The sequence below is a fragment of the Lynx canadensis genome, chromosome D1 (genome assembly GCF_007474595.2).
Source record: "Lynx canadensis isolate LIC74 chromosome D1, mLynCan4.pri.v2, whole genome shotgun sequence".
NCBI classification, from domain to species: Eukaryota; Metazoa; Chordata; class Mammalia; order Carnivora; family Felidae; genus Lynx; species Lynx canadensis.
The window spans coordinates 104,567,737-104,590,758 of record NC_044312.2 but is presented as its reverse complement, the minus strand read 5'-3'; the positions used below and the strand labels follow the sequence as shown (position 1 = coordinate 104,590,758).

General features: G+C 41.4%; 1 protein-coding gene across 1 annotated transcript; it reads left to right on the top strand.

Moving 5' to 3' along the window:
• The first annotated feature begins 5,799 nt into the window (after positions 1–5,799).
• TCN1 (transcobalamin 1) lies at positions 5,800–17,432 on the top strand. Its single transcript, XM_030332904.2, has 9 exons — positions 5,800–5,942; positions 7,911–8,090; positions 8,812–8,952; positions 9,844–9,999; positions 11,515–11,702; positions 14,060–14,249; positions 15,260–15,446; positions 16,931–17,049; positions 17,209–17,432. Exons 1-9 carry the CDS (start codon positions 5,864–5,866, stop codon positions 17,268–17,270), a joined length of 1,302 nt encoding a protein of 433 aa, XP_030188764.1. The 5' UTR covers positions 5,800–5,863; the 3' UTR covers positions 17,271–17,432.
• The last annotated feature ends 5,590 nt before the right edge of the window (positions 17,433–23,022 follow it).

Below are 23,022 nucleotides of genomic sequence, written 5' to 3'. Positions count from 1 at the left end.
TGCAGTTGCTAAACTCTGAGTTGCCCCATCTTCTCCTATCTCCTCTTTCGGCTCCCACAAACCTTAGAAACTAACCCCCCATATTAAATCAGTCTATTGAACTACCTGGTGTGTTTTCTGCTTTCCTAACTGGACCGTGACTGACACAATTCAAAGCAGGAGTGGTCTTACAAAATAAAGCCTTAAGTTAGAATTTTGGAATTGAATGCTCATTTATTTTGGTAGGACTGCAGTACCGCCTCGTTGTTAGTAGAAAATGACACATTAATAATCGGTGGCATATGGTGGCATTACATCGGTTTGCCTGTCATCTATTGTTTCTTAGGGTGATGGGCCCATTGAAGGCAAGATTTCTGGAGATCAGTCAGCTTCTGCAGTTGGCTGTGGTTGCAGTAATTATGATTAAAGGGAATATGTGGTAAGATGGCTGTTTCTATCATCATGGGTCAGCTTACAGGGATAAAATTATAAATCCAGTATCTTCACCTCTCTGTTCAACTAATGGTCAGAAAACCAGACAGCTTCTATACAAGCCTGACTAGATGTAAATATTCATTATGCCCACAGGCCAGGGGAATTGGAGAACTAAAGCTAAAATGTAATTGTACAGCTTGCAGAATCACAATGAAAGTTTAGCATATCACCCACCAAAATCCCTGTTGTAAAGATGTGGTCATTGACTAGCAAGGAGTGAGATTCTGAGAATCAAGATGAGCGTTTTGAATATACTTCAAAGAATCTGAGAATCTTGGACCAATCACTTTGAAGCTGGGTTTTTTTTTTTTAGTAGAATTAGCATTTCCTATCCTGACTGATCTTCCTTTGCTTGAAGATCCTGTATTAATCTAATTTGATGCAGTTTTCTTGCAAGGACATCCCTGTTCTCTTTAAAGCCTGGGCCTGTGATGATTCATTGCCTCAAGAACCATCACTATTATCAGATCCCAGTGTGACCCAAGAAGACAAGGGCAAAGTTAGACCCAACAGAGGATAGCTTAAACACAAAAATAATTACAAGACCTTCCTAATGTACATTTGCATAAACTTAAAAAACGTGTGGGATTGGATTCTTGGTATATTAGACCAAAGAAAACAGAATATAATGTTGGATGATGCCAAACTTGTCAATATAGATGCCGTTACCAGAGACTATGAAATATGCTAACTTGAACAACAGCAAGTGGCTCCAACATTTTTCTTGGTTGATCATATGAAACCTGGACTCAAAAGTGACCTACATGAAGGTCCAGAGAATACTTTCTCCACGATGAAATTAGGAAAACAATGAGTGAGAGGAAATGGTTGGGAATAATAGTGAGAGATTTGGTCATTACAATGATCTCAGTCAGTATAAATGTCACCCTAAATTAGCCAGATTAGATAACAGTACTTAATCATCCAAGACAAGCTTGGAGCAATGACTGTAATTGACAACAGAATCAGCATAACAATAGGAATATTTTAGCCCACAGAGGTCTCTGACATCAACTAAATGAATCATGAGGTACCTAAGCACGAAATAGGTGATCAGCTTACTAAAGTATTGCTTATACTATATAACTGGAAAAAATTCTAAGGATCACATATCAGTTATCTACTGCTGCAAAACTAACCACTCCAAACCTAGCAGCTTAACACATTTTCTCACAAATCTATGGGTGGGCAATTTGGGCTAGATTTAGCTAGATAGTCTATCAATCTTGACCAGGGTCATTCACATTATTTTATTCACCTGGGGTTCAACCAATGCTAAACGATCTAAAATCTCCTCACACAACATCAGGATGACAACTAGAATGCTTGTGTTCTCTGTGTGGCATTTCCAGAAGGCTAGCTCAGGTTCATACATGCGATGGGTCTCAGGATTCAAACCACAGAATTCAATGCAAAAGCAATTTTCAAACTTCCTCTTACATCATATTTGCTAACTTCCTATTGACCCAAGTAAATCACATGACCAAGGCCAAATTCCAGACTAAAATTAAAGATATGTCCTGTATGGAGATATAAATTTAAAAAAACACTAGCATGTAGGTATCATTTAAAGTCTTGAGATTTGGGGCACCTAGGTGGCTCAGTCAGTTGAGCATCTGACTTTGGCTCAGGTTCTCATGGCTCATGGCTCATGGGTTCAAGCCCTGCATCGGGCTCTGTGCTGACAGTTCAGAGCCTAGAGCCTGCTTTGGATTCAGTGTCTCCCTCTCTTTGCTCCTCCCCCACGCACACTCTGTCTCTCTCTTTCTCTCTCGGCTCTCAAAAATAAATAAACATTAAAAAAAATTTTTTTAATTAAGTCTTGAAACTTAATGTGATTACTAAAGGAGAAAGAAGAGTTTTAGAGATTGAATCTTCAAATATTACAACTTTTAGAAAACTTAGATGCATTAGGAGGAACCAGCAAGAGAGAACACCGAAAAGGATCAGTAGGACAGTAGAAAAAAGGAAAAAGAAATAAAAAATAACAAAAAAATTTTCATGGGAGGATGGTGTTCCAGCCAAGTAAAGTAAGTAAGTAAGTAAGTAAGTAAGGAGAAAAGAGTTATGAATGTCAGGCAAGATAAATGAGAATTTTAAAGCAACATTGAAAGCAGCAGTGTGCAAGTGACTAGTGATCCTGATAAGATCAGTTTTAGTGGAAGGGTTCAATTTCAGGCTTACAACTTCTATTTCCATTTTTATGTTTTAAGCCTTTGCCCCATCAAATCTAATCTCTCAGGAGACATAAATAAAACATAACTATGATGCTGTTCATTAGATCCCCAGAATTTACTCATCTTAGAGCTAAAATTTGTACCCTTTGACCAACATTTCCCCAGCTTCTCCAGCCTGTAGCCCCTGGCAACCACTATTCCAACATCTGCATCTATGAGTTTGACTTTTTTAAGATGCCACGTATAGGTGATATCATATGGTATTTGTCTGTCTCTGATTTATTTCATTTAGCGTAAAATCCTCAAGGTCCATCCATGTTGTTGCAAATAACAGGATTTCCTTCTTTCTCATGGCTGAATAATTTTAGCCCACAGAGATCTCTGACATCAGCTAAATGAATCATGAGGTACCTAGGCACGAAATGGGTGATCAGCTTACTAAAGTATTGCTCATAATATATAACTGGAAAAAAATTCTCAATATCACTTATGTTATCTACTGCTGCAAAATGAACCACTACAAAACTTAGCAGCTTAACACATTTTCGCACAAATCTATGGGTCAGCACATGTGTCAGATTTAGCTAGATAGACTATCAATCTCGCACTGTACATACATACCACATTTTCTCCATCCATTCATCTGCTGACAAAACACTTAGATTGATTCCATATCTTGGCTGTCATGAATAACGTTGCAAAGAACATGAGAGTGTAGCTATCTGAGATACTGATTTCACTCCTTCGGATAGATACCCAAGAGTGGGATGACTGGGTCATATGGTAGTTCCATTTTTAATTTTTGAGGCACTTCCATACCGTGTTCCATAATGACTGCACCAATTTACATTCCCACCAACATCGCGTAATGGTTCCCTTTTCTCCACACCAGTGCCAACACTCATTATCACTTTTTCATAACAACCATTCTAACAGGTGTGAGGTGATATCTCACTGTGGTTTTGATATGCATTTCCCTGGTGGTGCTAACCACCTTTCTATGGGCCTGTTGGTGACTGGTGTGTCTTCCACGGAAAAATGTCTATTCATGTCCTTTGCCTATTTTCCAATCGAGTTGTAGGATTTCCTTATATATTTTAGATATGAATACCTTGTTTGATATGTGGCATCTGATAAATATTTTTCTTCCATTTTATAGGTTGCTTCTTCATTCGGTTTACTGTTTCTTTGCTATGCAAAAGCTTTCCAGTTTTAAGTAGCCTCACTTGTTTATTTTTGATTTTGTTGTTTGTGCTTTTGGTGTCCTATCCAAAAAAATCCTTGCCAAGACCAATGTCAAGGAGCTTCTTTGCTAAGTTTTCCTTCCATAGGTCTGTTAGGTCTATTTATTAGTTTTCTTCAGTGATGTCATGTTTATCTGCTTCTTGTGGTCTGTATGGCCTTACGTTTGTGTCTGTGTGTTTGAAGGAGCAAACACCTCTCCATCTTTATAAACTGTTTTTGACAGGTAAAGACCTTCTCCTGTCAGGCGCCTGAACTGATGGGATTACCTCTGGGATCATAGTCATGCAGGGTTGGAACTGGATCATCTGGCTGCTGCTGGGTCCCCAGCGGGTCTGCAAACAGCAAGCCTGTTATCAGGTGCATGACGGTCCTGGCTCCTGCTGGGTCATAGTACAGGTCCCTGCACAGGCAGGACTGTCCCTGAACTACAGCTGAGAGTAGATGGAGCCAGGTCACAGGGTCACTTCAGGATCCATAGTTGGATCAAGGTCAGACAGCCTATCTCCTAGGCACTGATAGATGGGTCTCCTGCTAGGTCCCTGGGTGGGCAAGACTGCTCCCAGATCATAAGTGATGTTGGAGCCAGGTCACAGCTACTTCAGGGTCCATAGCCCTAAACAAAGTCAGCAGGCCTATCACCGAAGGCTCAGATGGGCATGACTCTTCCTGGGTCCCTTGGCTGATGGTACTATTCGCAGGACCAATGCCAAACAGGGCTGTAGACAAGTCCGCAAGGGGACAAGGCTGTTTTCTGGCCTGTATCCAGGACCATGGACAGTGAGCATGGCTTCTCAGGGTGCAACAGGGAAAAAGGCCAGAAAGAAAAATGAGAGTTGGCAAAGTCTGTGCTTTAGCTTGTGTGGATACAGTCTTTCTTCTTTGTTGTGCCTTTTCAATAAGCTCTCCTCGGTGGCTCCACTGAGGTTTCACAACCTCTTGCTTGGAACCCAAAGCTCCCACATAAAAAAACTTTTGTCCACAGATGGCTATTAAAATTGCTGCTGTGGGGGGATATGAGTAGGGGGCCTCTTATTCTGCCATCTTGCTGACCCAGAGCAAACATTTTAAGGACAAACTGATCGTATTCTCTGATAGTTCTTGGAGGAACTCATAGACAACACTTCTTACATGTAACTTGTAGCATCTTTCCTGGCATAGCAAAAATCCACATTTGATGTGTATCTCTGTGGTTTTTCTCCTGGGTTATGAAACTCTCAGAGCACCTACTTAGAAGAAAACTATACATCAAAAACTACTATCCCAAAGATCCTCAGGTACAAGGCTCCACCATCTTGTCTGATCCAATTTCAGAGTTACAACTTCTCTCATTTTTACACATTTCAAGTTCTTGCCCCATCAAATCTACTGTCTCAAGAGATATAAACAAAACACCACCAACTTGGAATGGAAAAGAGGAAAATACTCACTTAATTTATTCTTTGTGTGTGTGTGTGTGTGTGTGTGTGTGTGTGTGTGTATTTATTTTTGAGAGAAAGAGAGAGAGAGGGGGGCAGAGAGAGAAGGAGACACAGAATCCGAAGCAGGCTCCAGGCTTTGAGCTGTCAGCACAGAGTCCAACGAGGGGCTCAAACTCACAAACCGTGAGACCATGACCTGATCCAAAGTCAGACGCTTAACTGACTGAGCCACCCAGGCTCCCCTCACTTAATTTATTTTCATTGGGCTGAAGACAAGCAAGGAATGTGAATCCCAAAGTTTAGGATAGGATACGAAGAAAAATTATTTCCTCGTCCTCCCTGAACATACCTTGCAAGACTTCTTCCTGGTTTATCACAATTCTTGGACAAACACACTTGACCACACCCCCTGACATTGTTCAACATTGCTCAATGTTTGCTTAATGAAAGAGGCTGAGACAAGCTAAAGGAGGAGCTCTCATTACCCTCTGCCCATCACCCAATAAATAGTCAGACAAGCCCTCGCCATTCCAGAACACTGTTGGAGAGATGAGACAATCCCACCAGCTGCCCCTACTGGGGCTCCTATTGTTTTCTCTTATTCCAAGACAACTATGTGAGATCTGTGGTGAGTATGCTTTGAGCTAAAATTACTCCTAGTGTGATAGTCTTCTAAAGACTAGTGGCAGGGCACTTGTGTAGAGTGACCTATTCCAGTTCTATAGGGGGTTGGATTTTATGAGTAATATAAAATGTGGCAAGACATGGTGAGGAAAGTTCCACAATGTATGTTGTTTTAAGAGAGGTTGTAGATTCAGTGCTAACTTGCCTAACCATTCTTCCTAGATTCAGATTTTCTCCACCACAGCAACCCTACTAAGTAACTATGTATTCTTCTTCATTTTCAATGATATAATATTCCCAATCCCAGAAACTTTTCAAGATCATATAAAGTATGTTTTGAATTTGAGGCACAATCTTTTTTTATTTTTTTTGGAAGTTCAACTTATGGGTTTAGGGTTAACCCTTTGCAACTACACAGAAAAAAAAAAATAATGTTAATAATCCCTTTCAAATAATGAAGACTTCCCTCTTGTCACTATTGAGTTCAGATTTTCCAAGCTACACATCTTCTCCCCTCCAACTCTTCCTCCCAGGAGATGAGTACAAGCCCATCATCTCTCCTCTGGGTATAGGATCTGGAGATTGTGTGATCCTATTAAAAAATACTAAGTAAGAGAAAGAAAAACTGGCCAGGTGTAGTCTGACCACTTACTAGCTGAATGATCCAATGTTTCTGACATTTTTTTTTAGCTTTATCCATAAATTGAGGATAACTGGGGGAAGGTGTTGAAGGAAGTGATGTCACGAAGTCTGGTATAGCTCTCAGGGGCATGATCCTTTTTTGTAAGTCTTTTCCGTGGAATGGAGCTTAAACCTAGTCCAAAGATGAGTAGGTGGTGCTGTCTGTGGGTACATCTTCCCGGTGTTCTGTAGCCTACAAGAAGAGAACATCACCACAGCAGGGCCTTGTGTTCACACAAGCTAAAGCACAAAACCTGCCACTTCTAAGTTTTCTTCCTAGACTGTCATTTCCTCTGTTGTATCCTAAGAATTGGGGGTCTCTGTGGAGGCTTTGAAGTTCAATTCATTGTACAAAATGATTGACTCTGTCTTTAGTGGTCAAGGAAACTGATGAGTTGTTGACCAGGAACTGAAAAGTCCATTTCAGTGCCAGAAAATCTGCTGACCTAGATGCTTCCACAATATCTCAAACATGATTCAACAATTGTCCAATTGTTCTTGTAACAAACCATGACCTTTCTGTAACCAGTGATTCAGATCTCCACAACTCTCTTTTAAAGAGAAAAATGGTGAAGGGGTGCCTGGCTGGCTCAGTCAGAAAAGCATGGGACTCTTGATCTCCAGGTCATGATTCTGAGCCTCACATTAGGCATAGAGAACTCACGTTTCCTTGATTCTCTAAACATAATGATTGCAACTCCAGTTGAGCTAAAAGTTATAGTATGTATGGTATTTTGCAGTTTTTACATGATTTGTTGTCCAATATCTATAAAACAGATGTTAATATCCACAATTTTAAAACAAGGAAACTGAAAGTCAGGAAAGTTACATAAGTCACTTGGAAAGATGGAAAAGGGAAAGAACTGAATCAAACAAATAGAAAGGACTACAGACTGGGAGTCAGAAGATGCATATTCTAGTCTCCATTAAGCCTTCAATTACCAAGGTTTCTTTAAGGACACGTCGGCTAGACCTCATCTTCAAAATCAGGGAATGATACTAGATCTCCCAGGAAGGACTGATATTCTGCCAGCACACAACAGTAAGGCTGAAACAGTATTAAAACAATGAAACACTTCCATGATGGTTGGTAAAGGAGTATAACCTGATGTAGCAGAGGCTCCAGACTCACCTTTGTACCTGTTCCAGTCACATAGCTAGTGACCACTGGACAGTTCCCTCTGTGCCATATCTGTTACTAAATATTTTAATGCCAACCCTGATCCTAGGGCTCTTGTTCCTTAATGTTTTCTTAATGTGTATTTCCTATTTCTTCCCTCCCCTGCCACAGAGGTAAGCAAAAATGACTATACTGATCTAAACCCTCTGATAAACACAATGATCAATTCAAAATATACCAAAGGAATCCAAGCTGCCAATGTCCTGTTGTCCCTCAGACTTGGTGGGATCCTGAACCAGTGCCAAGAACAACAGCTGATCCAACAAGTCAAACTCACTGTGTATTATAAAGGTGAGTGCCTATAGTCTCCAGAAGATTTAGAACACTAACTTATCCATATAGATTATCTCTAGCAAGAGATATTTGGAAAATATTGTGTGTCCAAAGTATACTTGCTACATCTATTCCAGCTGTAGAAAATTTGAGGGGACATAAAAGTACCTCAAAACATCAATCCTCTGCCACTTTCTCTATAGCTAGACCTTACTTCTTTGGGTCCTGAAAAATATTTTCTTTCGAAAGGCCACAAGGAAAAGCAAAAGAAATTATATCCTATCTGCTAATATTATATACTCCTATCTGCTAAATTATATACTCCTATCTCCCCCTACATATCTCACAATATTATTATAAGAATTATGAGAAGCCTGAGAATTTTCATACTCTATGAAGCAGAATATCCAAGTCAATTATTACTATCCTGGAAAGATGGCACCCACAAAGAGAGAAAACCCCAAGGTTTCATTATCTATTTTTTCTTTTAAATTTTACAAGGATCGTATGATTCCCAAAACCTCCCATGATTTCATGGGAAAGACGAGAATCTAGCTTGCATTTATACAGCACTGCTGGAAAAGGCTCTGCTTTGGGAATAAAGAAGAGAACAGTCAAATATTGGTATAGTGTAGGGAAAATGAAAGAACTGACAGGCAATATAAATTACAAGAAAGACAGGAGGCCAGAAAAAATCACAAGCATGTACCTTGTTCAACTTGAATATTTCTCTTTTCAGCTTCAACTTTAACCTCGGGACAGCTTGCCTTGGCTATACTGGCTTTGGGAGCATGCAAAACGCCTGATGAAACATCTATACGTTATCCTAACCTGGTCAAAAACCTTAGAAATAAATTCAAAGCAGAAATTAAAAATATGGGTGAGAATCAAATGTTCAGAGGCCGTGGACAACCTTGTCTTCTCTTCCACTGGTTCAGAACTGAAGGAAGTTTCCCTTCAGTCTTTCCTTCTCTTCATTCTATTCATTCACATATTTTTGCAGATCACTTTCCCTTCTTCTCTCTTCCGACAGGCATCTTGAATTTTCTTTTCAAATAGATACAACTGAGCATTGACTCTGCATCAACCTTACATATGATGATGAACACACGCCTACACAAGCACACACACAAATTATAGGACACTGTTCTCTTGTTCTCGAGAAGCTTGTCTTTAGACAAATAATGAAACACACCAGAAATAGCTGAGCAACACAAGACACTAATGACTGTCATAAGCACCAAAGCATACAATACTAGTATAAGAGCTAAAGGATGGCCACAAGTACTTTATCACCTGGAAAAGTAGGCTGACCATGACAGCTGTTAGTGAGGTGCGTTGTTTTTATTTCAACACCCACCCGATATTTATCCTATTTTTCATTAGGCCTCTCTGATCCCATCTTCTTTTGAGATGGTCTCTATTTCTACTTGTAGTTTGAACACATACCATTGAAAGTGCAAGAGGCTTAGTGGTGGGAAATTTGTGTTCCAGTCCTAGCTCTGTAAACACCTCAATGTCAGGATAGTACTTTTATCATGTTAGCACTGAGTCTCCTCAGTTTTGAAATGAAAAGAGTTGAGTTGAATTTGGTAGCTCTTAGCAGCCTTTACATTTCTCAGGTTTGCTGATTTTACCAGTGATTTCCCCCTTCTATTACTCACCTCTCCTTAAATGTAAAGAAATTCTAATAAAGCAAGTAGGAATGGCTGTAAAACTTATTACTCCAGTATTATTTCCATGAGTAAGGTATTTCTTTCCTCTCTGACAGGGAAACACAATGGTAATCCACTGACTAACTACTATCAGCTCAGCCTGGATGTTTTGGCCTTATGTCTGTTCAGGGGGAAATTTTCAATCACCCAAGTTGCTAAAATCTTCGAACCTGAAAATAAAAATTTCTATTTTAAGGGACAGTTCTCAGTAGGTGAGTCATTAAACCCAATTCCTTTGGCATATCGGACACCGGTAAGTCTTTCCCTTTGAGTTTTTTGTACCAGTAAGTACTTGGACTTTTTAAAAAATCCTCTTTATGCTAGTGTCCAGGGAAAAGAATTTTCTTTTTTTTTTTTTTTTTTTTTTTAAATTTTTTTTTTCAACGTTTATTTATTTTTGGGACAGAGAGAGACAGAGCATGAACGGGGGAGGGGCAGAGAGAGAGGGAGACACAGCATCGGAAACAGGCTCCAGGCTCCGAGCCATCAGCCCAGAGCCTGACGCGGGGCTCGAACTCACGGACCGCGAGATCGTGACCTGGCTGAAGTCGGACGCTTAACCGACTGCGCCACCCAGGCGCCCCAAGAATTTTCTTTTTGAGAAGAATGGATATTGGGGAGCATTTAAGCATCTTTCTAGATGTGTAGCAATCCAGTAGAAAGATCTGGTTCTTACCCTACCTCTTCTTTGAGTTATATGACCAATGGATGTTAACTCTTGACTTGAATTTTCCCATCTGTATAATAAGGATAGATTGAAAGAATCCTCATATAAGACATTTTAGGAAGTATTAGTGTTAGAGAAAAGAAACAGTGGAAGTCAGTTATCTTAACTTTGCCTCTTTCTCTAATTTGTTGGGACCATTTGGATGTGTGGGCTTACTTGGACAACACGACCTCTCCAGTGACAAGGCCCAAAACTTTGATCAATAAAGTCTGTATCCCCAAAGGATAAGGACCAGAAATCTCCTGGGTCAGCTTACACATCCAAAACAAAGCCCCCTATAGACAGCTAGTATTGTTGCCCAGCCCCTATGGATCCAGATACACACATTTATCTTTCTCCAATGGGCCCGAAGAAAATCACAACTCAGTATCTCTGGATAATAAGGAGAATATGAGATTTCTCATACCATTTCTATGGGAGAGAGAAGGTACCACATCTAAAGAATGCAAGGAGAACTAAGTAATAAGACAGAAAAAGACCTTATCCTCCCTTCTTCCAATCTCTTGTCTCATCCTCCCCCTTAAGAAGGTTTATTGGAAAACAATTCTCTTAAGTGCTATTTCTTAATCAACCCAATGGAAACACTGGAAAATTGCAAAGACATATTTTACTTGGTGTATCATCCTGAATTCTCTCTATTCCTTTGCCAATATGGCTGAGAGATAAAAAAAAAAAAAATGAGAACAGCCAAGATGTAGAAGTGGAAGACTGTTCATGTGGATGCATCTGCAAATCCATATGTGTTTCTCTGACCAACAGGTGAGCTATTGAGTACAAGGTACAAGGGATCTTGAAATATTTGAGTGGTTAGTACTGGAGAGATGATTGCCATATTCCGAAATCCTTCTCTCCTATCATCAACTAGTGTGACCCATCTTCCCAGTTTCCCCAGATCTGTCCCTCTTTTAGCAATGAAAATCCTACATATCAGGAGATCCCTCAGTCCAAGGCAAACTGGGATGGTTGGTCACCCTATCACCAATATGTTGTTTCCTGGCAGATACTGGTGCAATGGCTGTCCTGGCTCTGACCTGTGTGAAGAATATAACAAATGGGAAGAAAAAAACAGATATGGAGAACTTAAATAATATCAATAATCATATAAAGTCACTGATAGAGAAGATTCTTTCTCAGAAAAAAGAAAATGGTCTCCTTGGAAACATATATAGTACAGGAGAAGCTATGCAGGTAAGTCAGAGGATAAAACAGGAGACAGAGAAGGGAGTCATGAAAGAAAGAATAGCTGTATACTTTCTTATCAGCCTAAGATATTACCCATTCGCTTTCCTATACTAACTGATTTTAAGTGATTCCTCTCCCCTGATGGAAATGTATTCTCCTCACCTTCAATCCTTACCTTTCACACTCCAATGTTTCTATGAAGCTTTTCCTGACAACAATTTTTTTTTAAGAAATTCTAGAGTCTACTACAACCTGTCATGTTGTTCTGGCAAATGTAATTTCACACTTTACCATAAACCATTGTTTTGCATTTGCATCTTACCTCCCAAATTAGACCATTGTTTTCCAAGTAATAAAAGGCAGTGGTAGTAATGGCAGCTAGTATGTGTTGACACAGTCATTAATGAACACAACAATCCACGGAGGAAAGAATTATCACCTCCATTTCCTAGAATATGACCATGAGTCATGGAGTATCACTAACTTGCCTAACATTACAAAGCCAAAAAGTGATTCAGATGGGGATGGAAACTGTTGGTTTCAAAATTCACACTCAGCACCTACACTGTCCCGTATATGTTCCTTGAAGTCTGGGGCTTTATTCCTGCATCACTTACTGATTTCCTCAACTCTAAGGGGTAGATACAAGAAGAGAGAAAAAAAAGATTTACAGAAAAAAAATTCACCGAGTCTTTAGTCTGAATCGGAGTCTTCCAGGCCACTCCAGGAGGAGAGGGCTTTCCAAGGGACAGAGGACAGCAAGGGCACAGACCTCAGGCATGAGAGAACATAACATATTTTAGGAAGATCAAGGTTTTCAACATGACCAGTGCAAGGTCCTCAGGAAAAAATTACAAGATGAAGCTAGGGACATAACAGGGATCCAATCACACAGGTTGTTTTTACTATTGTTGCTGTTGATGCTGTTGCTTGCCTTACTGAGTTTGGACCTAATAAAACAGTGGTTTCCCATCCTGACTGCAAATTTGAATCACCCAAAGGAGGTTTGAGAAAACATTAATGTGTAGGCTCCACACCGGCCAGTTAATATAGAAACTTAGAGGTGGAGCATGAGCCTTGGTCTTGTTTTCAAACCCTCCAGGTGATGTTCACTCACAGCAGAATTGAGAGCTACTTGCCTATAACTTTTTAAGAGGAAATGAAATATGATCCCTTTTTAAAAATATTCCACAAAGGCTTCTTGACTTCTTTGTTAATTTAAAGTTTCCCTGAGAAACTACAGAGCCACATCTGTAGGTCCAGCCCAAGTAAGCCCTTGTCTTACTCCTCGGATACCCTCCTAACTTTTCCTACCCCATCATTCTGTCCCTTCAACCCAGTTCACATCTGCCACTTGGATAGTTTCTATTCAAGGACCTATCAGACTCCCCACTGCCAAGCAAAGAATATCAGACACCTCACCCAGAAACTCAAGGGTCTACCAATATGGCCCAACCTCCTTCTCCAGCCTGTTCTTCCACTATCACCCTGAGTCTCCCCAGTGCCCTCCCAGGCCAAGAGGAATCCTCTGGGGATTTTGCCAAAATGTAGAGAGTCTCATCACAGGCAGGCCAAACGCTGGCTGCACCTACTTTAGCATCCTTGATAATGCTGACCCTCTGGGAACAGTGCTCCCCTGTTTATGGCACCTAATGAAATGTTGTCATACTGTCAAGACCTACCTCAAGGACCACCTTCTGCACCAAGCCTTTACAAAGTGTCACTAAATGTTTATGTGCTCTTCCTCTTCTGAAAGGCCATGGCGTTGGATGCTTCTCCTAAGGCATTCATCTTAGGGGCTCCTTTATGATTATCTGTCTGTTAACAACGTTTATCGATTGCCTCCTATGTGGCTGGTATTGTTCCAGTGCTGGGGCTACAAGAGTGAATAGGGTAGAGAAAGTCTGTTCTCATGGATGCTCTTATCAGTTGTATTATTAATCAATTCCCCACCTCCCACCCATCCCCAAACTCTTTATAAACTTCTTGGTGAATGGGGCACCTAGGTTGCTCAGACAGTTAAGCATCCAACTCTTGATTTCGGCTCAGGTCATGATCATGGTCATGGTATGGAGCCCCACGTCAGGGTCCACACTGTGTATGGATCCTGCTTAAGATTTTCCCCCATCTCTCTCTCTCTCTCTCTCTCTCTCTCTCTCTCTCTCTCTCTCTCTCTTTCTCTCTCTCTCTCAAAAAATAAATAAATGTTTTGGTGGCAGTAAAGGCATCCTAGTTATCCAAGGTGCTTCCTATATGGTCAATGTCCAATAAATATTTACCACATTGGTTAGATGTAAGCTTTCCCCTTATTTGATGTTTCTCTCACTCATTCTTATTCCCCCTCATCTTCTCTCATGCATTAGGCTCTCTTTGTCTCATCAGACTATTACAATGAAAGTAAATGGGATTGCCAACAAACTCTGGACACAGTGATCATGGAAATTCATAAAGGAGCGTTCCGTATTCCAACTGCTGCAGCTCAAATCTTACCTGCCCTGATGGGAAAGACCTACTTGAATGTTAACAAAGACTCTCCTTGTGTCTATGGCCCAGGTAGAGCACTAAAGAGCATGATACCCTAAGATCTGAGTCTAAGGTGTTCTTAGGGACCAAGTGTGACCAGATAAATCTTTAAAGCCTAACAGTTCCCACATAGAACTCAGTCCTCTATATGTCACCAGTGATTATAACCACCTGAGGACTTGTTCTTAATGCGGTACCAGGTGTTGTTCTTGGTTCAAACATTGATAAACAAGGCAGACTTGATTAAGTGATGTCTGCCTCCAAAGGGATGTTTTCTGATGGGTGGATAGAGAGATGTTCTGAGCGTTATTCCCATTCTAAACCAATTATGGTGAGTCTGACTCTCCATTATGTACAAGGAGTGATACTTCAGGGAACTCCTACATTCTGTGAGAGGAAGATGGCAATCTTATAAGGAAATTACAGTCATTTATTCAAACGACTGATTTTTCAACAAGGTATGAAAGAAGACTTTGCTTTTGTCTCTGTTACCTCTGTATCTTTTCTTTTATCTCTGTTCATTCCTGGTTCAGCCACTTCTAGGTTTAGGGATCTCAGACAAAATGTTTAATCTCTAACTTCAGTGTACTAATATAAAAAAATACAAATGATAATAGTATCTAATGTGTTTTTTTGTCTAAGGACTGAATAAGATAATCCATGTATGATGGTTAGTACAGTGCCTGGCACTTAATATGTTTTCAATAAATGTTAAGAAATAAAAAGGCACCCCCCAAAAAGGAAGCATTATTGTATTCTGTACCAAAGCAAAAACAAAATCAGGAGCCTCTGTGAGAAACAGAAGCAAGTGAATTGCTCAAATTGCTGGGAATGGAGCTGAACACACGTATTTACAAGCTGGTGACTATCTTGTTTAGTCACCGAGAGATCTGCCCCTTGACTGCTGATTCTGGCTCCTTGTAGCAAATCCTACTCTGCATAAAAGGAGACTGGAACTCAGGTCGGATGGGCATGTAAACGCTAACATCATTTTTATTATTCTGAATAGTAATTCTTCTTTGCTTTTCTGTCTCTGCCAGGTGACTTCAACATCTCCACTGTGGAGCCTATAACAGCGACACCTCCTCTCTCACCCTCACAAATCCAAGTGAATTATTCTGTGGTAATAATCAAGGAAACACATTCCACCACGGTCTCCGTAGCAAATGGCTCTGTCTTCCTAGATGTGATGGAAGCAGCTCAGAAAGAAAATGCAACTCTATTTGGGTATGTCTGTATGTAACCTAAGGTGATGGTATTTGGTGATTTTAAGGCACAGTAAGAATACATAAGCACCTGAATACAAAGTATGTTTGAAACTCTTCTTCACTGGTAACTTTGCTGTCCATCTACATCTCATGGCAAGAATTTAAAAAAGGTAAGACTTTTCATCTTCTATCACCCAGTAGGTATTAAATTAATGTTCACCTAATGGGTAAGTCCCAGGGATCTCTCTTCTGTCAGAAAAATTCTTTCAGTAAGTAGAACTTTGTTAGTCACTTTGTTTTAGAACATGGTTCATTATTTTTGAATCACTGACCTCTTTGAAAATCAGATGAGGGGCACCTGGTGGCTCAGTCAGTTAAGGGTTCAACTCTTGATTTTGGCTCATGGTTCGGGAGGTTGAGCCCTGTAACTGGCTCTGCGCTGAGAGCACAGAGCCTTCTTGGGATTCTCTCAACCTCTCTCTCTGCCCCTCCCCCACACAGGTGCACATGCTCGCTCGCTCTCTCTCTCTCTCTCTCTCTCTCAAAATAAATAAATAAGCTTAAAAAGCAAAAGAAAAGCAGATGATTGCAATGGATGCTCATACCAGACACGTGAACACACACACAAAACGTGTCCTTTAAATCAGAGGTTTCACAAATGCCCTGAAGCCTCTCCATGCTCCCCCACTTTCAGATTCATGAACCCCTAGATTAGGGTTCTACGGCCCACAGAGGTCAAATATTAAAATTACAATATTGATTTTGCCTCTGAAAGATATGGTTCCTCTGACTCCCTAAATCTAATTGACAAGTATTTACTGGGTCTAGTAACAAGATGTAAGATGCCAAAATGTAAGAGAAAATTGTATATGCATATATGTGTACATATATATACACATATACACCACATGTACACATATATGTGTACATATATATGTAATATGTAATGTAAATAAATTCTATAAAGGTTGCTTTCAAGGGCTCGCAGAAAGGCAGAGACATGTGACCAGGGAATGTGAAACAGACACTGGTCATGTCATTTTATAATAAATACAACATGAAATATTAAATTATTATTTCCTGTTCCTCTTCCCTAAAAGAAAGCCCACTAGCTTATGGTGCCTCTAGGACATAAGGTGAACATTTTCTTCTGCACTTTAGTATCTTCAACTGTTACTATCTTGGGTCAGAAGACTAGTAGTTGTTGACTGCAGTGTCTCCTATGAAATGATGCAGGGGCAGAAACAGGGCATCATTCCTGTATGATTTAGCATAGATTATGGAGTCCCTGCAGCAGAATCATCTATAGTGTTTATGAAACATGCAGATTTCTAGTCCCCACCCAGACCTACAGAATCAAAGTATCTGAGGACAGGGACAGGAAATCTGCCTTTTTGGATAATAGCTTCAAGTAATTCTTGGGTACACTGAAGTTTGAGAAATGCCCATGGAAGGTTGCCTTTAAAATTCTAAGTTCCCATAACCCATTTACTGTCCCCACAGTTTCACAGTGGAGGAGAGATCATGGGGCCCCTACATCACCTCTGTTCAGGGCTTAACAGCCAACAATAACAACAGAACCTTCTGGGAGCTCCTGAATAACGGCCAACCGCTGGATCAAGGTAAGAGAGGGACAGATGTGAGTGACCATGCCCAAAGCATCCAGATGTGAGGGTGCAACCTTTTGTGGTGAGTGTGCTGAGGCACTGGGAAAGTGAGATCCATTATTTGGTGATTTTGTGGTTAAATCACTTAACCCACTTCTCATTCTTCCTTTTCAGGAGTTGGTAGTTACATTGTGCATGAGGGAGATAATTTGGAGGTTCGTTGGAGCACATATTAATAAATTCAAACCTTCCTCAGCTGGATCTCATCCCTTTGCAATGGAATGGCAGGTGGAAAGTGGCTTCATACCTTCCTTTTCCGTTCTCTCAATTTCAGTAGGAGACCCAATAACCCCCCTTCTCTGCGTGTTCAATAAAAGGTCAACAGCTACACAAAAAGAGCGTGTTCTAACCATTTCATTTTAAAAGGAGATTATTGATGGAGGGAAGACCACTGCAAGAAGAAGGAAGGGAAAAGAGACTAGGCCAGTGTCTAAGCTGAGCTCTACTCAAGGTTCTACTGCTAACTGTGTGGGTGACCTTGGGCAACAGGTAGGAATGGAGATAAGGTTCTAGATCCAATGTTGAAGCAGCAGCAGGTGAGATCAAGTAGGCCCAGAAGTAAGCAATGAACCAAGTGGACATTGACCTCACAGAGGCAGTGGGTAGGGAGAAAAATATTGCTCTGGAGAAAAATAGAAACATGAGTCTTAAGAGATAAAAGGTCAGTCCATAAAGCCCGAGGAATAATATCATCCCCTCACCCAGCTGTCTCCCTTGGATCCCATTTGTTCTTCTCCTACATTTATTTATCTTTTACTTCCCCATAAAAATCATCCTGATATTCATATCATCAAAATACATGTGCAGAAAAAAATCACCTTTAGTGTCCATTTCAGCAGAATGCACATTTGAAAAATATATATTAAATCACATCTCAGAAGCATGAACTGAGTTGTACTTTATAACTGAGTGCTTGAGCTACATGCACGTACAGTCAGGAGCAAGACAAGCCTTTAAGATGCCAAAGGGCAAATAGTTCTTCAGATAAAGCATAAAATAACCCATTTAAAGCAACCCCAATATATATATATATATACACACACACACACACACACACACACACACACACACACACACACAGTGGAGTATTACTCAGCAATCAAAAAGAATGAAGTCTTGCCATTTGCTACTAGTGGATGGAACTAGAGGGTACTATGCTAAGAGAAATCAGTCAGGCAGAGAAAGACAAATATCCTATAACTTCACTCATATGAGGACTATAAGAGACAAAACAGATGAACATAAGGGAGGGAAGTAAAAATAGGGAGGGGGACAAAAACATAAGAGACTCTTAAATGTGGAGAATAAACAGAGGGTTGTTGGAGGGGTTGTGGGAGGGGGGATGGGCTAAAGGGGTAAGGGGCATTAAGGAATCTACTCCTGAAATCATTGTTGCACTATATGCTAACTAACTTCAATGTAAATTTAAAAAATAAATTAAATAAAAATAAAAAAATTAATAATAATAACAACAACAACAACAAAGCAACCCCAAAGGGTGCCTGGGTGGTTCAGTTGGTTGAACGTCTGACTCTTGCTTTGGCTCAGGTCATGTTCTCATGGTTGTTAGACTGAGCCCCCCTGTCAGGCTCTGTGCTGGTCATGGAGCCTGATTGGGATTCATTTTCTCTCTCTCTCAATCTCTCTCTCTCTCTCCCCCTCTGCCCCTCCCCTGCTTGCATTCTATTTCTCTCTAAATAAATAAATAAATATAAAATAAAAAAAAAAATTTGAAAGCAACCCCCAAAAGGAAGATGCCTTCAGGTAGAGTTAGTTAAGTTATTTCTATCCATGTCTCCCTCAGATGAATTGAATGTTTTCTTCATGATACCCTTAGCTTCCTCTTCTCCACCAGCAACCCTGCTTTATAGTTAGGGTTTGGCCATTGCTTTCTGGTACTGATCCTTGGTCCTCAGGGTCAACGCCACCCTGTTCTTCATTAACTGGATGTGACAGATGCCCTCATAACTAGACAGCAATGGATTCTATCCCCCTTGGGTCTGCATCTCATCCTGGAGCTAAGTCAGAGACAGAGGGCCTCCGTGGTGCTGTTTGCACAGGGAGGCAGCTGTCAGACCTGTTTGTAGACTCTCCAAGCCATGTGAAATATGGCTCACTTTCAATAATAACCAGTCAACCCCAGTAAAGCACACAATTTGTATTAGACTCATTCACCCAAATAGATAATAAGGCTATTCTAATAGGCACGCTGACATGAAATGAAATAACATCCAATCACAGCACAAAAAAGCATTTCTTTTGCAATTCTCAGTTCATTCCTCTCATTGGATCAAGTACGAAATTGCATTTTATGTCACTGTGTTTCTAACACTTCCCTGTAGTGCTGCGGCCTCCATTATTAACAGACAGAGCTGAGTTTCTGCCACTCGGTGGTCCCATAGCAGAATACAGTAACATTGCTATCTGATAGGAATGCCTTTAGTCTCAGGAACAGACGTGGAAGTTAATGGAGTAACATTCCCTTGGCGTTCTACTGACATTGCCCGGAGAATCCTAGCTCTGGCCACACATGCTTTATGAGAAGCTCCCAAGGCTTGGGACTATGACAGAACCGAGACTGAGTCTGAGGGTAAAGACTTCCATCTGCTGCCACAGAATAATCAATACAAATAAACCTTTCGTATGTCCAGAGAGAGTCTGGGTGCTTGGATACCAGAAAACCAGGCACAGGATAAAACAGGCAAATAAATGAATAAAGAAGTTCAGTCAATGGTTACCCAAGGACTGTCAAAATATATGAGTTAAGAAATGTATGGCCTGTGTGGTTCCTGTGCTGGAAGTTATTTGCTAAGTGAGACAATTGTATCATAATCAGTCTTGCAGCAGCCATGGCTGGCAATTTATAAGGAAGTATATGTTTCAAGACACATACCACAGGGTGTGGCTCATCTCAGGATGGTCATGAGCAGCTTCTGGAACCCAAGATCAGTGCCATTCTGGGTCCCTAATCCTGTATTAGATTCTTCTTGCTGTTGTTAACAAATAACCACTAATTTAGCTGACAACAAATACATCACCATATAGCCCTGGAGGTCAGAAGTCAGAAATGGATCTCACTGGGATAAAATCAAGGTGTTGAAAGGGCTGAGTTCCTTCCAGAGGTTCTAGGGGAGAATCCATTTCCTCACCTTTTCCAGCTTCTGGAGGAGACAGCGTTCCTCCACCTTCAAAGCCAGCAACTGTATCACTCTGACCTCTGTTTCCATCACCACATCCCCTTCTCTGACTTTCACCCCCTCCCACCGTCCTCTTCCACGTGTAAGGACCTCTGATTACAGTGGGGGCCCCCCAGTAATCCAAAATAATCTTCTATGTTAAAGTCAGCTCATGAGCAACCTAAACTCCCCCTTGCCAAGTGACCTAACATACTTACATGTCCCAGGAATTAGCATGCAGACATCTTAGGGGGTGGGGGGCATTATTGTGCCTACCATTCCTTCACATGGCGTGCAAAGGCTTCCACTGTGCAGACTCAAACTGTCTTTCTGGCCTCATCTCCCACCACACACCATGTATTAGTTAATAACACAAATCACCCTAAAACTTAATGGCTTAAAACAAGATTTATTCTTTCACGGTTCCCACAGGTCAAGGTCTCTCAACAAGGCCACAATCCAAATGTTGGCTGAGGCATTGTCTTCAAACTCAACTGGGGAAGGATCTGCTTTCAAGTTTATTCACATGGTTGTTGACAGGATTCTGCCCGCCCTGGCTGTTGACTGGAGGCTGCTCCCAGTTCTTTGCCATAAGGGCTTCCCAATCAGACAGCTCGTAACGTGGCAGCCGGCTTTCTCGGAGCAGGGAGCAAGAAGAACCAGAGAGAGACGGCAAAAGCAAGAGGGAAGACAGTCTTTTGCCACCTCATCTTATAACTTTTGCTGTATTATATTCATTTGAGGTGAGGCCAGCCCACACTCTGGAGAAGGGGATATCACGAGGGCGTGAACCAGGAGGTGGGAACATGGGGCCATGTTAGAAGCTGTCTAATGCACCCCAATACGTGTCCTGTGCTCTCATCACAAAACCACCAACACTAGCCAAGAATGAAAACCAATGCTTTGCAACCCAGGTCTTATATCTGTTCATGAATTTGCTCATCCAGGAAGTCTTTCTTCTGTTCCTACTGTGAACCAGGTAGGAACTCAAGGGCTGGAGATAGAACAGTGAAAAGGAGACAAAGACCCTTTTGCCTGAGAGCAAACATCTAGTCGAAAAGGAGACAGGAAACGAACCACATGCATAGTGTGACAGAGGGTGAGGAGTCAGGGGCACAGTGGGTGTCTTTGGGGGTGAGGCTGTCTCATACATGAGACAGAAGGTCTGGGTGAAAGCTGGCCTTTGAGCAAAGACGTGAAGGACTTGTGGGAGCCACCATGAGAATATTTGGAGGAGGAGCGTCCTTGACAACGGAGACAGCAAGTGCCAAGGTGGGTGATGGATTCAGGGAACAAGGGGTTCAGTGCGGCTGGAGCAGAGGGAGCAAGGGAAGAAAGCAGTTGGAGGTGAGGCCCAACAGGCAACCAGGAGCCAGATCTTACAGGGCCTTGTAGGTCATTAAGAGGATTTTGAATTTTATTCCAAGATGGGAGCCACTGAGGAACGTCCCCCTAAAAAAAAAGCCACCTAAAATCTAGTAGTTACAAAAAAAATTATCCCCCTCCTTTGTAATCTCAAGATATTATTTCTGTTGTATGTTATAGGGAGGTATTGCTTTAATATAGCTGTATTTCTGATACTTATATATCAGAATAATATATATACTAATTATATATATACTAATATATATATATACTAATACTTATAGTACACTAATACTTCATATTTATACCTCATTGATCCCACATTGTCTAAGTATTTTTTTAAGTTTATTTATTTATTTTTGAAAGAGAGAGAGCACAAGCATGAGCGGGGGAGGAGCAGAGAGAGAGGGAGAGAGAGAGAATCCCAAGCAGGCCCCGCAATGTCAGCACTGAGCCCGATGTGGGGCTCGAACTCACGAACCATATCAAGACCTGAGCTGAAATCAAAAGTTAGACGCTTAACTGACTAAGCCACCCAGGCAACCCCCCACCCCACCCCCCCGCGCCAACTTTCTAATTCTTACTTTAAAAGATAATACCTGAAAGCCTTGGGTGTTTGAAACTGCTTTGTCCCCAGATAAGGAAAAAGAAATCAAATAAAACAATTTCTGGGAAACTCAGGTCCATTGCTTGCCTGAAGTCAAACAGCCTCCAAGAGCCAAGGCTGGGACCCAGGTCACAGTGACTTATTAACCGCACAAAACCCGCCTCCACCTAGCAGACCCTCCCCCGACTGCATGAAAGGGTATGTTGTAAAGCATGCGCCTTGAACCATAAGTAAGGCAGTGCCTTAGGAACTGCCTGGCCCTCGGGGAAGTGGTTGCTGATGAACAGCCACAGGGGTGCCTGGGTGGCTCAGTGGGTTGAGCCCACTTCGGCTCAGGTCATGATTTCATAGTTCATGAGTTCAAACCCTGCATTAGACGCGCTGTGTCGGTGTGGAGCCTGCTTCAGATCCTCTGTCCCCCTCTCCCTCTGCCCCTCCCCTGCTCGCTCTTTTTCTCTCTCTCTAAAATAAACATTAAAAAAAAAAAGACAGCCCGGAGGTGGTCTGAGCAGGTGTCTGAAGGCCCAGGAGGAAGGCCCGTTTATACTCGCTCACTCACCAGCCAAGCTCCTGATCTAATGGCCCAGGACCGTGGGAAAGGGCACTTCGACATCACTGCCTTCACTGCACCCCCAGCCCCAAGCGTCTCATACTGGCAGTGCCAGCTAGAAGTCACCTTCACACACCTTGCAGGGTCTAGACTAGTTAGATAAGCGTATGGAAATTAGTTCCCTCAGGGAGAGACAGGTCAGCAAAAGTGGTTAGGAGTGGCTGGGAGGG